The 17,212-nt window shown below is 43.8% G+C and overlaps 1 protein-coding gene across 1 annotated transcript in view; it reads right to left on the bottom strand.

The window, feature by feature from the left end:
- Positions 1-17,212, bottom strand: part of LOC132870029 (receptor-type tyrosine-protein phosphatase eta-like) — a 69,974-nt gene that overhangs the window by 12,462 nt on the left and 40,300 nt on the right. Inside the window, exons 4-7 of the mRNA XM_060903573.1 lie at positions 16,088-16,348; positions 14,101-14,361; positions 12,364-12,624; positions 11,500-11,760 (exon numbers count right to left, since the gene is read on the bottom strand). Coding sequence (XP_060759556.1) covers positions 11,500-11,760; positions 12,364-12,624; positions 14,101-14,361; positions 16,088-16,348 — 1,044 coding nt within the window. The remainder of the gene's footprint in view (positions 1-11,499; positions 11,761-12,363; positions 12,625-14,100; positions 14,362-16,087; positions 16,349-17,212) is intronic.

Below are 17,212 nucleotides of genomic sequence, written 5' to 3'. Positions count from 1 at the left end.
ACAGGCAGTGATGCACAGACATGATATCAGAGGTAACACAATACTCAAAGTCCAAAAACACAAACATGGTCCAAGCCAAAAAAAAGTGATACAAAATACAAGGCTTTAGCAAAGTCTCTGTGTTACTGAGAGTCCATATATATATATATATATATATATATATATATATATATATATATATATATATATATATATACACAGTGGTGCTTGAAAGTTTGTGAACCCTTTAGAATTTTCTATATTTCTGCATAAATATGACCTAAAACATCATCAGATTTTCACACAAGTCCTAAAAATAGATAAAAGAGAACCCAGTTAAACAAATGAGACAAAATATTATCCTTGGTCATTTATTTACTGAGGAAAATGATCCAATATTACATATCTGTGAGTGGCAAAAGTATGTGAACCTTTGCTTTCGGTATCTGGTGTGACCCCCTTGTGCAGCAATAACTGCAACTAAACATTTCCGGTAACTGTTGATCAGTCCTGCACACCGGCTTGGAGGAATTTTAGCCCATTCCTCCGTACAGAACAGCTTCAACTCTGGGATGTTGGTGGGTTTTCTCACATGAACTGCTCGCTTCAGGTCCTTCCACAACATTTCCATTGGATTAAGGTCAGGACTTTGACTTGTCCATTCCAAAACATTAACTTTATTCTTCTTTAACCATTCTTTGGTAGAACAACTTGTGTGCTTAGGGTCGTTGTCTTGCTGCATGACCCACCTTCTCTTGAGATTCAGTTCATGGACAGATGTCCTGACATTTTCCTTTAGAATTCACTGGTATAATTCAGAATTCATTGATCCATCAATGATGGCAAGCCGTCCTGGCCCAGATGCAGCAAAACAGACCCAAACCATGATACCACCACCACCATGTTTCACAGATGGGATAAGGTTCTTATGCTGGAATGCAGTGTTTTCCTTTCTCCAAACATAACGCTTCTCATTTAAACCAGAAAGTTCTATTATGGTCTCATCCGCCCACAAAACATTTTTCCAATAACCTTCTGGCTTGTCCACATGATCTTTAGCAAACTGCAGACGAGCAGCAATGTTCTTTTTGGACAGCAGTGGCTTTCTCCTTGCAACCCTGCCATGTACACCATTGTTGTTCAGTGTTCTCCTGATGGTGGACTCATGAACATTAACATTAGCCAATGTGAGAGAGGCCTTCAGTTGCTTAGAAGTTACCCTGGGGTCCTTTGTGACCTCGTCGACTATTACATGCCTTGCTCTTGGAGTGATCTTTGTTGGTTGACCACTCTTGAGGAGGATAACAATGGTCTTGAATTTCCTCCATTTGTACACAATCTGTCTGACTGTGGATTGGTGGAGTCCAAACTCTTTAGAGATGATTTTGTAACCTTTTCCAGCCTGATGAGCATCAACAACGCTTTTTCTGAGGTCCCCAGAAATCTCCTTTGTTCGTGCCATGATACACTTCCACAAACATGTGTTGTGAAGATCAGACTTTGATAGATCCCTGTTCTTTAAATAAAACAGGGTGCCCACTCACACCTGACTGTCATCCCATTAATTGAAAACACCTGACTCTAATTTCACCTTCAAATTGACTGCTAATCCTAGAGGTTCACCTACTTTTGCCACTCACATATATGTAATATTGGATCATTTTCCTCAATAAATTAATGACCAAGTATAATATTTCTGTCTCATTTGTTTAACTGGGTTCTCTTTTATCTATTTTTAGGACTTGTGTGAAAATCTGATGATGTTTTAGGTCATATTTATGCAGAAATATAGAAAATTCTAAAGGGTTCACAAACTTTCAAGCACCACTGTATATATATATATATATATATATATATATATATATATATATATATATATATATGCACCCAACAAAGTCACACCATAATAAATATCATGGTGTTGTTTCTGGCGCATGGCATGCAGTGTCAAGGGAATAAATATGTACTGTATACTGCAAAAAATATCTTAGCAAGTGAAAATATCTTGAAAATAGTTGAAACGATCTAGCATTTCCTTTTAGAAGAATTCAAGACACCAATTCTGAGATTATTAAACCTAGTTCTAGATTGCAAACTACTTATTCTAAGATGTCTCATCAAGTAAAAATATCTGTTCATGCAGCAAGATAATTTCACTCGTATTAAGTAATTTTCTCCTCAAATTCAGTTTTCAATTTTTTTGCAGTGTATTTGTAACTGTGATGCGTATCTCATTATTGGTATCACTATCACAAGACAATGCAGCAATTTATTAATGTGAAATACACTAAACTACACAATTCGATAGTTCATATGCGATAATATTATTTTATTCGGGTTGATTTTGTGCCCTTGTAAATATTTTGCTCATACACTCATCAGGAGTTCCGCTTTTAGGCACTACATAAATATCTATAGGAATCAGTGATTGAACTGGACTGGACTAACAGTCTGAGGTGCAGCTTGAACAGGTTGCAATTCTCCCACAGGAAGCAGGCTAGACACACATGAAACACATCGAGAAAACGAAGAAGCTTTTATTTGTCACATGCACACTCAAGCACAGTGAAATTCATCCTCTGCATTTAACTCATCTGAAGCAGTGAACACACTCACAAACAAGTGAGCACACACACATACCCAGAGCAGTGGGCAGCCACACTACAGCACCCAGGGAGCAGTTAGGGATAGGTACCTTGCTCAAAGGTACTTCAGCCCAAGGCCGCCCCATGTTAACCTAACTGCATGTTTTGAACTGTGAGGGAAACCGGAGCACCCGGAGGAAACCCATGCAGACACGGGGAGAACATGCAAACTCCACACAGAAAGGCCACTGTCGGCCACTGGGCTCAAACCCATGACCTTCTTGCTGTGAGGCGACAGTGCTAACCACGACACCACCGTGCCGCCCATCTAATGCACTGGTTCAGCTGACATGCTTGACCATTGGAAACAGGTTTTGACTTGACAGGGGTGAAGTAATAGCATATTGAAGTCTACCTAACTAACACCTACTTCAACCTCCATCATGCACCATGCCTCTCTCCTTCCACTGAGAGATGTCCAACACCTCACGACTGAATATATGTGAACACATTCTTATTGCCCCATGGGCACAGTCAAAGAGAAGATTTCTCCATCTCCTATGAGTTGGCTCTGCCTTGGCCTTTGAAAAAATTATTTTCCACAACCAAAGGAGGTTAGAACCTGGGGATCAAGTTTGAATTGTGGACCGTTTCATGAAGCCCCCAAAGCAGCCATGTCAGACAGCATTCTGAGTAAAGTTAAAGATTTGATGATGGTGCATAGCCATTAAGTATAGGATAGTGGTCCCTAACCTGACTCATGTTTCGCCAGTGTTAGGTGTATGGAAATAAGGGTTGCTAAGAATTATACAATAAGTACATCCCAAAGTGAGGTATCAAAATTAATCCATCCATCCATCCATCCATCCATCCATCCATCCATCCATCCATCTATCTTTAACCACTTATCCTGTACAGGGTCGCAGGCAAGCTGGAGCCTATCCCAGCTGACTATGGGCGAGAGGCGGGGTACACCCTGGACAAGTCGCCAGGGCATTGCAGACCAAAATCTCATCTCATCTCATTATCTCTAGCTGCTTTATCCTGTTCTACAGGGTCGCAGGCAAGCTGGAGCCTATCCCAGCTGACTATGGGCGAAAGGCGGGGTACACCCTGGACAAGTCGCCAGGTCATCACAGGGCTGACACATAGACACAGACAACCATTCACACTCACATTCACACCTACGGTCAATTTAGAGTCACCAGTTAACCTAACCTGCATGTCTTTGGACTGTGGGGGAAACCGGAGCACCCGGAGGAAACCCACACAGACACGGGGAGAACATGCAAACTCCACACAGAAAGGCCCTCGCCGGCCACGGGGCTCGAACCCGGACCTTCTTGCTGTGAGGTGACAGCGCTAACCACTACACCACCGTGCCGCCCTGTACAAAAATATACTGAACTAAAAAAATGATATTGTGTGAGAAGAAAGTAATTGTGGCAGTGGGGGCATGGTCAAGTGTCAGTCTGTGACCGGAGGGCGGAGTCAGGGAAGGTAAGTGGCAGACTCACTGCACCTGAGGTTGATTAATGTGTTTGTGTGTCTTCCCCAGTGACCGCACCCTATTTAAGGAGGAGAGCGAGAGCAGAGCGGGCTCGCTCCCGACCAGAACACGTGTGTGTGGCGTGCATGTATGTATATATAAGTAAACGTGTAGAAGCTGAAAAGCTGACAATAAAAGAGTTATTGAGAACTCAGTACTGGCCTGCCGTGCTTCTGTGCTCCACCCACCTAGAACACTTGCTACAGTGGTGCCGAAACCCGGGACGGAGCACAGGAGAGAACAGCCCCATGGAGTCCTCCCCCTTCAAGGACCTGGTCCATGGCCTCGCCACGGCCCAACAGAGCCAACACCAGGTGCTGGTCGCCCTCCGGGAAGAACAGGAGCGAAGGTTCGAGGCCCTGGTGCTGGCGCAGCAGGAAGATCGCCGGGCATTCCAGCACCTACTCGCGTCGGCGGGGTCCACCACCTCCACCGCCGCGGGCCCTTCCCACCTCACCCTGACGAAGATGAGAATGAGGCCTTCCTCGTTCTCTTTGAGCAGGCAGCAGAGGCATGGGGTTGGCCGGTGGAATAGCGCGCGGCGCGCCTCCTCCCCCTCCTCACGGGCGAGGCGCAGCTGGCCGCGCTACAGCTCCCTGCCGACAGCCGGCTGGTCTACGCGGACCTCCGCAGGGCCGTCCTCCAGTGCGTGGGTCGCACTCTGGAACAGCAGTGGCAGCGCTTCTGTGTGCTGCGCCTGGAGGAGGTCGGCCGGCCGTTCGTGTTTGGCCAGCAACTCCGGGACACCTGCTGCCGGTGGCTGAGGGCCGACAACCGTGACGCTGAGGAGATCATCGATCTGGTAGCGCTGGAGCAGTTCGTCGCTCAACTTCCAGAGGGAACTGCGGAGTGGGTCCAGTGCCATCGCCCAGCGTCGCTGGATCAGGCCATTGAGCTGGCGGAGGACCATATGGCGGCTGTTCCAACAGCAAGACAGTGTTTCTCCCCTTCTCCCCTCCCCTCTCTCTCTCTCCTTCTGTTCCTCTCCCTCGCCCCATTCCCCCACCACGGAGGCGGGGGCCAGCTCCACCCCAGCTGGCCTGCTGCACCCACGGGGTCCTATCTTCTCCTACTTCCATGTCTGTGTCTTCCCCCCCTCAGGTGAGTGATATCCGTAACACCGGTGCAGAGAGAGAGCCTGGGCCGGTGTGCTGGCGCTGCGGGGAGCTGGGGCACCTCCAGCATCAGTGCTCAGCAATGGACGTGGGCGCGGTAGTCAGGATCCCCGACACGCCAGGAGCCACCCTCGATCAGGCTGGAGCATATCGCATACCGGTGAGTATCCAAGGGGATACGTATCAGGCTTTGGTGGATTCCGGCTGTAATCAGACCTCAACCCACCAAAGCCTGGTGCAAGACGAGGCATTGGGGGGAGCACAATTGGTGAAGGTGTTGTGTGTGCACGGGGATGTTCACAGCTATCCTTTAGTGTCAGTCCACATTCTGTTTCGAGGGGAGAAATTTAGAGTAAAGGCGGCGGTTAATCCTCGCCTCACCCACTCTATAATTTTGGGGACTGATTGGCCGGGATTTCGGGATTTAATGAGTCACCTAGTGAAGAGTGGGTCCTGCCATAGTTTAATAAGGGGAGGTCCCGGTGTCGTGTTGGCAGGAGCAGCTGTCACAGAGCCATCTACGTCAGCTCTGCGTCAGAGTGAGGAGCCATCGGCTCCTCCTCTCTCTCTCGGGGAATCCCTCGCGGATTTTCTGTTAGAGCAGTCGCGAGACGAGACTCTGCGGCATGCATTTGACCAAGTGAGAGTAATCGATGGTCAAATGCTCCAGCCAAACGCCACCCCGTCCTTCCCCTACTTCGCGATTATGAAGGATAGATTATACCGAGTGACGCAGGAGACTCAAACTAAAGAGCAAAATCACGCAGCTTTTGATTCCGAAGAGCCGCCGGGAATTGGTATTCCAGGCGGCTCACTTTAATCCCATGGCTGGACACTTAGGGCAGGATAAAACACTAGCCCGAATAATGGCCCGGTTCTATTGGCCAGGGATTCGCGGCGATGTCCGTAGGTGGTGTACGACGTGCCGCAAATGCCAGTTAGTAAATCCAGCGGCCATTCTAAAAGCGCCTTTGCGCCCTCTCCCATTAATCAAGACCCCGTTCGAAAGAATTGGGATGGATCTCGTCGGGCCATTAGATCGGTCAGCACGAGGGTACCGCTTTATATTAGTTCTAGTGGACTATGCAACGTGATACCCGGAAGCAGTGCCTCTTCGCAATATCTCAGCATGCAGTATTGCAGAGGCACTCTTCTGCGTTATCTCCTGAGTTGGAATCCCGAAAGAGATTCTGACTGATCAAGGCACCGGGTTTATGTCACGAACACTGAATGAACTTTATGGGTTATTAGGTATTAAGCCGATCCGCACCAGCGTGTATCACCCAAAAACGGACGGTTTAGTTGAATGATTCAATCGCACCCTCAAAAATATAATTAGGAAATTCGTAAGTGAGGACGCACATAATTGGGATAAATGGCTCGAACCCTTGTTGTTTTCAGTGCGAGAGGTCCCACAAGCCTCCACGGGGTTCTCCCCATTTGAATTGTTATATGGGCGTAAGCCGCACGGCATTTTAGACGTGCTGCGAGAAAATTGGGAGGAGGGACCTTCACCAAGTAAAAATGAAATTCAATACGTTATGGACCTGCATGCAAAACTCCACACACTCACACACCTAACCCAGGAGAATTTGCAGCAGGCCCAAGAACGGCAAACCCGCCTGTACGACAAGGGTACGCGCCTTAGGGAGTTCACACCGGGAGATAAAATACTCATACTGTTGCCCACATCGAGCTCCAAATTGGTCGCCAAGTGGCAAGGACCCTTTGAGGTCACACGGCGAGTCGGGGACGTCAACTACGAGGTGAGGCGAACGGATGGGGTGGGGTGCTACAGATTTACCACCTAAATCTGCTCAAACTCTGGAACGAGGAGGTCCCCGTGGCGTTGGTGTCGGTGGTTCCGGAGAAGGCGGAGCTGGGGCCGGAGGTTCAAAAGGGAGCATTGGCATCGTGTACCTCTCCAGTCCCCTGTGGAGACCACCTCTCCCCAACCCAACTCGCGGAGGTTGCCCAGTTGCAGACCGAATTTTCGGACGTCTTCTCGCCCCTGCCCGGCCGCACCGACCTCATAGAGCATCACATTGAGACCCCCCCGGGGGTGGTAGTGCGTAGCCGCCCTTACAGGCTACCCGAACACAAGAAAAAAGTGGTTCGGGAAGAACTCGAGGCCATGCTCGAAATGGGCATCGTCGAGGAGTCCCACAGCGACTGGAGCAGCCAGGTGGTCTTGGTACCCAAGGCCGACGGGTCAGTCCGGTTCTGTGTCGACTATAGAAAAGTCAACGCGGTGTCTAAATTCGACGCGTACCCAATGCCTCGTATTGATGAGTTGCTCGATCGACTAGGCACAGCTCGCCTTTACTCGACACTGGATTTGACGAAGGGTTATTCGCAGGTCCCTTTGACTTCATTATCCCGAGAAAAAACGGCCTTTTCCACACCGTTCGGCTTACACCAGTTCGCCACACTTCCTTTTGGGCTGTTTGGGGCGCCTGCTACGTTTCAGCGGCTGATGGATAGGGTCCTCCGCCCCCACGACACCTATGCGGCCGCGTACCTTGACAACATCATTACTTATAGTAATGACTGGCCGCGGCACCTACAACACCTGAGGGCCGTCCTCAGGTCGCTGAGGCGGGCGGGTCTCACAGCCAACCCGAAGAAGTGTGCGATTGGGTGGGTGGAAGTACGGTATCTGGGCTTCCACTTGGGCAATGGGCAGGTGCATCCCCAAATTAACAAGACGGCAGCGATTGCGGCCTGCCCGAGGCTCAAGACCAAAAAGGGGGTGCGACAGTTCCTGGGGCTGGCTGGCTATTATCGTAGGTTTATACCTAATTATTCGGACGTCACCAACCCGCTGACTGATCTCACTAAAAAGGGGGCACCAGATCCAGTCCAGTGGACGGAGCAATGCCAATGGGCTTTGTCCCAGGAGGTGGAAGGGGAGGATCACCCAGTGCTGTACATAAGTCGTAAGCTGTCAGTGCGTGAGGGGCGCTACAGCACCATAGAGAAGGAGTGCCTGGCCATCAAGTGGGCGGTCCTCGCCCTCCGTTACTACCTGCTGGGACGCCCTTTCACCCTCTGTTCGGACCACGCGCCCCTCCAGTGGCTCCACCGCATGAAGGATGCCAGCGCGCGGATCACCCGTTGGTACCTGGCACTCCAACCCTTTAACTTCAAGGTGGTCCACAGGCCGGGGGCGCAGATGGTCATGGTGGACTTCCTCTCCCGTCAAGGGTGGGGGGAGTCGGCTGCAGGCCGGACGGCTGCCCGGCCTGAGTCGGGCGGTGGGGGTATGTGGCAGTGGGGGCATGGCCAAGCGTCGGTCTGTGACCGGAGGGCAGAGTCAGGGAAGGTAAGTGGCAGAATCACTGCACCTGAGGTTGATTAATGTTTTTGTGTGTCTTCCCCAGTGACCGCGCCCTATTTAAGGAGGAGAGCGAGAGCAGAGCGGGCTCGCTCCCGACCAGAACACGTGTATGTGGCGTGCGTGTATGTATATATAAGTAAACGTGTAGAAGCTGAAAAGCTGACAATAAAAGAGTTATTGAGAACTCAGTACTGGCCTGCCATGCTTCTGTGCTCCACCCACCTAGAACACTTGCTACAGTAATATTACACCAGGATTGTGATATTACTCCGACATCTTCCACATAAGCATCAACTCAAAATACCACTCATTGCACGTATTATTCTTTTGATATCTTAATAGGACCTAATAGATTATCATTTTCAACAGATCCTGTGTCTATATTACTGATATTGGACATTGCATATATGTTTTTATTATATAGACACTACCATATTTCCCAGCAAAACACTAATCGTATTTTTCACATGAACTACATTTGGGACATTGAGTACCATATTTTCCAATATCTTCACTCAGGAGGATATCAATGAATTGTTTTGATTAACTTGCATAATTTTTGGTTGTGAATGTGTCTATATAATAAAAAGAAAATTACATGTTGGCTTGAAGATATTAAGTTTATCTTCTCATGTTGAAAAACTCGTATTTTTCATATGAAATACAGTACTGTGCAAAAGTCTAAGGCACCTTTTATTTATTTATTTATTTATTTATTTATTTATTATTAGGTTTTTTTTTTTTAGTATAAACTTTTTTACAAACATTTATTTTATGACTTCTTCATTATGGAACCAGTACAAAAACACTTTAGATCGCCAAACATTAGCTTTCCAGCACAAAATTAAATGTTACAGAAAAGTGTTTGCATGTCAGTAAAGACAGCAGCATATTACATAACAGAACACTTTTCAGACAAAAACATAACAAAGGCTGCTGGGTTTAAAATAAGAATGAAAAAACAAGAAGGAAGTGCAACAAAGTGCCCAGAAGAACTGCGGCTGGTTCTGCAAGACGCTCAGTAAAACTTATAGCTCAGTTCCTTATAAAACTGCACTAATTGACTATTTTTTTTTAAAGCAAAAGGTCGTCACACCAAACATTGACTATTTTCATGCATTACTGCTTACTGATCTTTCTGGATTTTTTTAATGTAGAAACATTTAATTTCATTATTTTTGAAGGCATTTTTGCTCTACAGCATTTCATTGCATGTGCCGAAGACTTTTGCACAGTACTGGACATCACGGATCTGAGTGACATATTTATTAGCTGGCGTTGAGTGATATATCAGACATATTCCATTCAGCTAGCATGATACTGAATGAGTCGAAGACGAGTTCAATATGATGCTCACTGAATGGAATATATCTGATATACCACAAAAAAAGCAAGCCAATATTATTCTTATTATACATACACATTCCTTTCGGGTGTTCACCGCGTCTTTTTCTTTCAAAATTCTCTCAAAATCTTCCGCATTTAACGAAGCAAACCTGGCGGCCATGTATGTTTACAAATTGTCACAGTTGCTTGCTAGCGTGGAAGTTTTACGTCTCCGACGTGTGACGTCATGTTGTCTTGACAACAATGCAATATCGTAAACCATATTCAACGCTCATTCTCCATTGGGTAGAGTGATGTAATACACGTAGGATAAGCAATATGCTAACAATATTGCATGCTATCAAACCAAATGAATGAAATCTGCTAGAAGGGAACAGAATACATGTTTTTATTGCATTGAAAAAGTGTCCTGTATGAATAATAACTCCCGATATTTCACTCTGATGTCACTCCCAGTGTTTTCCCACTGACTTGACGTGTGTTGTCAAAATGGCGAATCGGTTCAAAATTTAAATTCTTTTGATTAACTTGCATATAATTTTGTGGATATGTCTATATAATAAAAAAATCACATGCTGATGTGAAGATATAAAGTTTATCTTTTCATGTTGAAAAATATTTCACTCATTCGTTTTGCTGACTCATGACATATCCATGCACCGCTCGAAGATAAACTTCATATCTTTGCACAACCATGTAATATCATATATACACACATATATATATATATATATATATATATATATATATATATATATATATATATACACACACACACACACACAAATATATATTATATATATATATATATATATATATATATATATATATATATACACAAATATATATATATATATATATACACACAAATATATATATATATATATATATATTTGTGTGTATATATCTAATCTGTTGAATGAATAAGGCTGTCTGTCGACACTGCAGGACTTATACTGTTATACTGTATATGAAGAAAGAAGAAGTTACCTTTATTTTGTCACATGCACACTTCAAGCACAGTGAAATTCATCCTCTGCATTTAACCCATCTGAAGCAGTGAACACACACGCAACCAGAGCAGTGGGCAGCCACACCAGAGCACCCAGGGAGCAGTCAGGGGTTCGGTACCTTGCTCAAGGGCACCTCAGCCCAAGGCTGCCCCACATCAACCTAACTGCATGTCTTTGGACTGTGGGGGAAACTGGAACACCCGGAGGAAACCCACACAGACACGGGGAGAACATGCAAACTCCACACAGAAAGACCCTCGCCAGCCACTGGGTTCAAACCCAGAACCTTCTTGCTGTGAGGTGACCGTGCTAACCACTACACCACCGTGCCACCCCTGGTGTAATGGCCATGTTTTACATTATATATATATTTTTCTTTTTCTGTATCACTAGAGAGACACCAAGTGCCGGAAACAAATGCCTCGTGTGTGTCAACATACTTGGCCAATAAACCTGATTTTGATTCTGAGATGCAACAGCAGATTCAGGTGTTCAGTAAGTCCAATCTAATCTAAAACTCAGTCTAATCTGTTGAATGAATAAGGCTGTCTGTCGACACTGCAGGACTTACTTGTGAATGATGAGATTTGAGTTGGTGCTCCTGCAGTCTGTCCATCTGCAGCTACTGCAGTAACAGTGAATGTATAGTTCACTCCAGCAGTCAGACCAGTGACAGTGTAAGATGCGCTTGAAGTGTTACTGCTGTGAGTCACACTGCCACCAGTCCAGGTTACATTAAAGTAGGACCTGGTTCCATTTAGCTGATTCCAGGTTAGAGACACAGATGATGGGGTTTTGTTAGAGACAGTGAGACTGGCAACAGCACCTGGATCTGTCAAACACACACACACACACACACACAAATGTTATAATTAGTGACAATAAAAAATGTAATATCTTAAACATTATTTCAAATAGACAAAAAAGTCATGTTCCGTTTTGTCAGAAAGAGAAAAACAGGCTGATGACAAAGTGTCAAATCCCTTTACAAATAATGTTAATGATGACAGAAAGTGATTAAATATGCTCGATTTTTTTTTCCACCAGTTCCCTCCTGCCATCTCCTGCTCAACACTTGGAGCACCAGCAATCATGCAAATGTCAGCCATGTACTTATTAGACAATCAGTTCGTAAAAATATTATACTGTAGTGTACAGTTATGTTTTTTTTCTTACTGCTTACAACTACAAAATCACTTAAAGCCCACAGTTCAAATAAGTTGTCACAACTGCCACATTTCCCAGTGTACAGCTGACAATATTATACCCTCCCATATCCTCCTTAAACCAGAATGGTGGAAATGCAAGTTATGGAAATTCATGAGCAGGGAAAAAATCAATGTTGCACAAACCCAGTGCCAATAATTCTGGAGTAGAGTGTTAGTTTATATCCATTTATTTTAAATGAAAAAAGTGTCAGCAATACAGGACTTACTTGTGAATGCTGAGATTTGAGTTGGTGCTCCTGCAGTCTGTCCATCTGCAGCTACTGCAGTAACAGTGAATGTATAGTTCACTCCAGCAGTCAGACCAGTGACAGTGTAAGATGTGCTTGAAGTGTTATTGCTGTTAGTCACACTGCCACCAGTCCAGTTTACATTAAAGTAGGACCAGGTTCCATTTGGCTTATTCCAGGTTAGAGACACAGATGATGTGGTTTTGTTAGAGACAGTGAGATTGGTGACAACATCTGGATCTGTAAACCAAACACACACACACACACACACACACACACACACACACACACACACACACACACACACACAGAGTATTATAATTAGTTATTGAACTGGACTGGACTAACAGTCTGAGGTGCAGCTTGAACAGGGTGCAATTCCCCCTCAGGAAACAGTCTAGACACACATGACACACACCTAGTGCACTGGTTCAGCTGACATGTGTGACCACTGTAAACAGGTTTTGCCTTTACAGCAGTGAAGCAATAACAAATTGGAGTCTACGTAACTAACACCTACTCCAACCTCCATCATGTGCATTGTGCCTCTCTCCTTCCTCTGAGAGATGTCGGACACCTCATGACTGAATACATGTGAACGCATTCTTAATTCCCCCAGGGGCACAATAAGGAGAAGACATCTCCATCTCCTGTGAGTTGGCTCTGCTTTTGCCTTTGAAAATTATTTTGCACAACCGAGGGAGGGTAGAAGCTGGGGATTGAGTTTTAATTGTGTACTGTTTTGTGACGCCCCCAAAGCAGCCGTGTCAGGGAGCATTCTGAGTAAAGTTAAAGGCTTGATGATGGTGCATTAGCCATTAAGTATAGGATAGTGGTGTGTGAGATACCAAAAATGAAAGGTTTTTAAATCAGTCTTTTCTCAGTATACAAAAAATACACTACCGTTCAAAAGTTTGGGGCCACCCAGACAATTTTGTGCTTTCCATGAAAAGTCACACTTTTATTTACCACCATAAGTTGTAAAATGAATAGAAAATATAGTCAAGACATTTTTCTGGCCATTTTGAGCATTTAATCGACCCCACAAATGTGATGCTCCAGAAACTCAATCTGCTCAAAGGAAGGTCAGTTTTATAGCTTCTCTAAAGAGCTCAACTGTTTTCAGCTGTGCTAACATGACTGTACAAGGATTTTCTAATCATCCATTAGCCTTCTGAGGCAATGAGCAAACACATTGTACCATTAGAACACTGGAGTGAGAGTTGCTGGAAATGGGCCTCTATACACCTATGGAGATATTGCACCAAAAACCAGACATTTGCAGCTAGAATAGTCATTTACCACATTAGCAATGTATAGAGTGGATTTCTGATTAGTTTAAAGTGAGCTTCATTGAAAAGAACAGTGCTTTTCTTTCAAAAATAAGGACATTTCAAAGTGACCCCAAACTTTTGAACGGTAGTGTATATTGAACTAAAAATAATATTGTGTTACAGTAAAGCTATATTATAGCTGTATTTTAATATTAACACAACATCTTCCACATAGTTGCACGTGATATTCTTTTCATATAATCATTTTCTTTCAGGATAGGAAAGAAAATGCAATTTCTTCCAGGATAGAAGACAATAAATTATTATTTTGAACAGTACTGTATTTTGAGCAGATTCAGATGTTCACTTCGTCCAATCTAATCGAAAATTCAATCTAATCTGTCTTATGTATAAGGCTGTCTGTCGACAGTACAGGACTTACTTGTGAATGCTGAGTTTTGCGTTATTTTGCCTTTAGTTTCACCATCTGCAGCTACTGCAGTAACAGTGAATGTATAGTTCACTCCAGCAGTCAGACCAGTGACAGTGTAAGATGTGCTTGAAGTGTTACTGCTGTGAGTCACACTGCCACCAGTCCAGTTTACATTAAAGTAGGACCAGGTTCCATTTGGCTCATTCCAGGTTAGAGACACAGATGATGTGGTTTTGTTAGAGACAGTGAGACTGGCAACAGCACCTGGATCTGTCAAACACACAAACACACACACACACACACACACACACACACACACACTTGTTTCAATTTTAGGAAAATGTGAATGAAAAAAATATGCATTTTTTTCAAATATGAACCCCTTCAAGCTACAGTGTGTATTGAAGGGTCGTAGGAATATAAAGAATATAAAAAATATTTAAAATATAACGGAGCTTAAAATGTTTTCCATGGAGTAGTGACCCCTCATTAACTCTCTATAAGTCTTCTCAAACATTCACAATTGGAATGCTGACAAATTTGAAATTAGTGATGAGCAGTAAAAAGCATAATTTAATAATAAATAAAAAATCATGTCTGATAAAACATTGTAAGACAATGAAACTATACAGTACATGCTGTGGAAAATGTAAATAAAACCAGAATGTGAAGATTTGCAAATCAAGGAAACCAAATAATGAGCCAAGGTAATGAAATAAGAAAATGTTGATAAAATAAAACTTTAAGATGATTACAATATCATTACAAATCACAATATACTTATGTTCATTTAACATAGGCCAACTTATGACCAGATTGGTTTACGACCGGTCAGTCGTAACCAAACGCAGTCGTAAGTCGACGACTACCTGTATTTGCAATTTTATACTGAGTAACATTATTCTTATATTATTGCGCTATTTGCTCACGCAATCTTTCACAGAGGGGTGAACCCCTCCCATCTTTACTTCTGAGAGACTCCGCCTCTCTGGGATGCTCTTTTTATACCCAATCATGTTACTGACCTGTTGCCAACTAATCTAATTACTATTTTTTAATATTACGCAACTTTTCCAGTCTTTTGTTGCCCCGTCCCAACTTTTTTTGAAACGTGTTGCTGGCTCTAGATTCAAAAGGATCATATACTTTTCAAAAAAACCTTAAGATTTCTTAGTTTCAACATTTGATATGTTATCTCTGTACTGTGACGGTGGCCCAAAAACCCCCCACCTTCGCTCCTACCTGCTGCTGTAGAGCGATGACAAACCCCCACACAGCCAGCCCCCACCTGGGACCCAGCGCTAGGCTTGCTCTGGCCTTCCACTGTCTGGACCTGCTTCACTCCTCTCGCTTCCTCACTTCCCCTTCTCTTTTATAAGACAAACAGCACCTGTTTTTACCACTATGTCTTGGGTTGAGTGTCTGTGTTTGCTGACACTCAATCTGGACATTTTCCTCTGACCTCTCATCAATGAGGCATTGATACTCCCAGAACTGTCTTTCATTCAATGTTTTATGTTTTTCGTACTATTCTGTGTCAACTCTAGAGAATGTTGTGTGTGAATTTCCCAGGAGATCAGAAGTTTCTGAAATCCTCAAAGCAATGTTTTTGGCACCAACATCTATGCCACAATCAAAGTCACAGAGATTGCACTTTTTCTTCATTCTGATTTGGGTTGAGTGTCTGTGTTTACAGCTGTGAGTGCCACTGTACCGTACTATTTTCAGTGAAATATAGGGTTTCCATGATTTGCAAATCATTGCATTCTGTATTTATTTACATTTTACCCAACTTTTTTGGAAGCAGTGTTGCATATTTAAACAAACAAAAAATTCCCTCATTGCAATAATTAGTGATTTTTGCTTTTGTTTTTGTAGAATGGGTTCCAGACATTCTGCATTGACTCTATATCAATTTATTTTTACATACAAAAAATAATAATTGAATAATAATTATGGTTACTCAAACTGTAATAATGTGAGGTCCAGGACTTACTTGTGAATGCTGAGACTTGAGTTGGTGCTCCTGCAGTCTGTCCATCTGCAGCTACTGCAGTAACAGTGAATGTATAGTTCACTCCACCAGTCAGACCAGTGACAGTGTAAGATGTGCTGGAAGTGTTATTGCTGTTAGTCACACTGCCATCAGTCCAGTTTACATTAAAGTAGGACCAGTTGCCATTTGGCTTATTCCAGGTAAGAGACACAGATGATGTGGTTTTGTTAGACACAGTGAGACTGGTGACAACATCTGGCTCTGTCAAACACACACACACACACACACACACACACACACACACACACACATACATTACATTACAAACATTTAGCAGACACTCTTATCCAGAGCAACATATCCAGAGCAGCCTGGGGAGCAGTTGGGGGTTAGGTGCCTTGCTCACAGGCACTTCAGCCATTCCTGCTGGTACAGGGAGTCAAGCCCTTATAGTCCCAAAGCTGCTTCTTTAACCATTAGGCCATGTCCCCCCTGACTGCTGTCACATGATTGGCTGAATCGATAACTGCATGAATGTGCAGGTGGACTGGTGTTCCTATTAAAGTGGATGATGAGTGTATTACTCGTTAAGGGCCGTATTAAGTGTTATGCATGTGTCGTGAGGTTAAAACTGGCATCATGGATTACTGGCATCTTTCAAGAGAATGTGCAAAAATGATACCGTAAATAATGTCGCAATTGCTATTGTTGTAAACTAATGTCTGTGCAATAAGGTGTGACTTGCTGACAGAAAATGTCCGACACACAGCCTTAGAATTCTTCTCCAATTTCTTACAACCAAGGTTCATGGATATTCACTATTTTTGTCACCCCAAATCAGTATTAATAGGCTTCTTTGCATGAATACAAACTAAATACAACAGACTTTGCTATTTTATCTGGAACAAGAACAAACAAGTCAGGTGTGGTTCCTGAAGGCAAATTCACACAGAGAGCTTTTATGAAGAATCTTTTAGCTGCACACAAGCTTCTATTTTAACTAGTGTTTAATTCAGCACCAGCCAGAAGACACCAAAGCTCACATACAGTAGATTCCAAAAATATACAAAATGTCGATTCATCATTTCAATTAATAAACCCACTGTAGAATAACATTTATCTGCA

The sequence above is a fragment of the Neoarius graeffei genome, chromosome 2 (genome assembly GCF_027579695.1).
Source record: "Neoarius graeffei isolate fNeoGra1 chromosome 2, fNeoGra1.pri, whole genome shotgun sequence".
In the NCBI taxonomy this organism is placed as follows: domain Eukaryota; kingdom Metazoa; phylum Chordata; class Actinopteri; order Siluriformes; family Ariidae; genus Neoarius; species Neoarius graeffei.
Note: the sequence above shows the minus strand (reverse complement) of the source record. Positions and strands in the feature narration are given on the sequence as shown.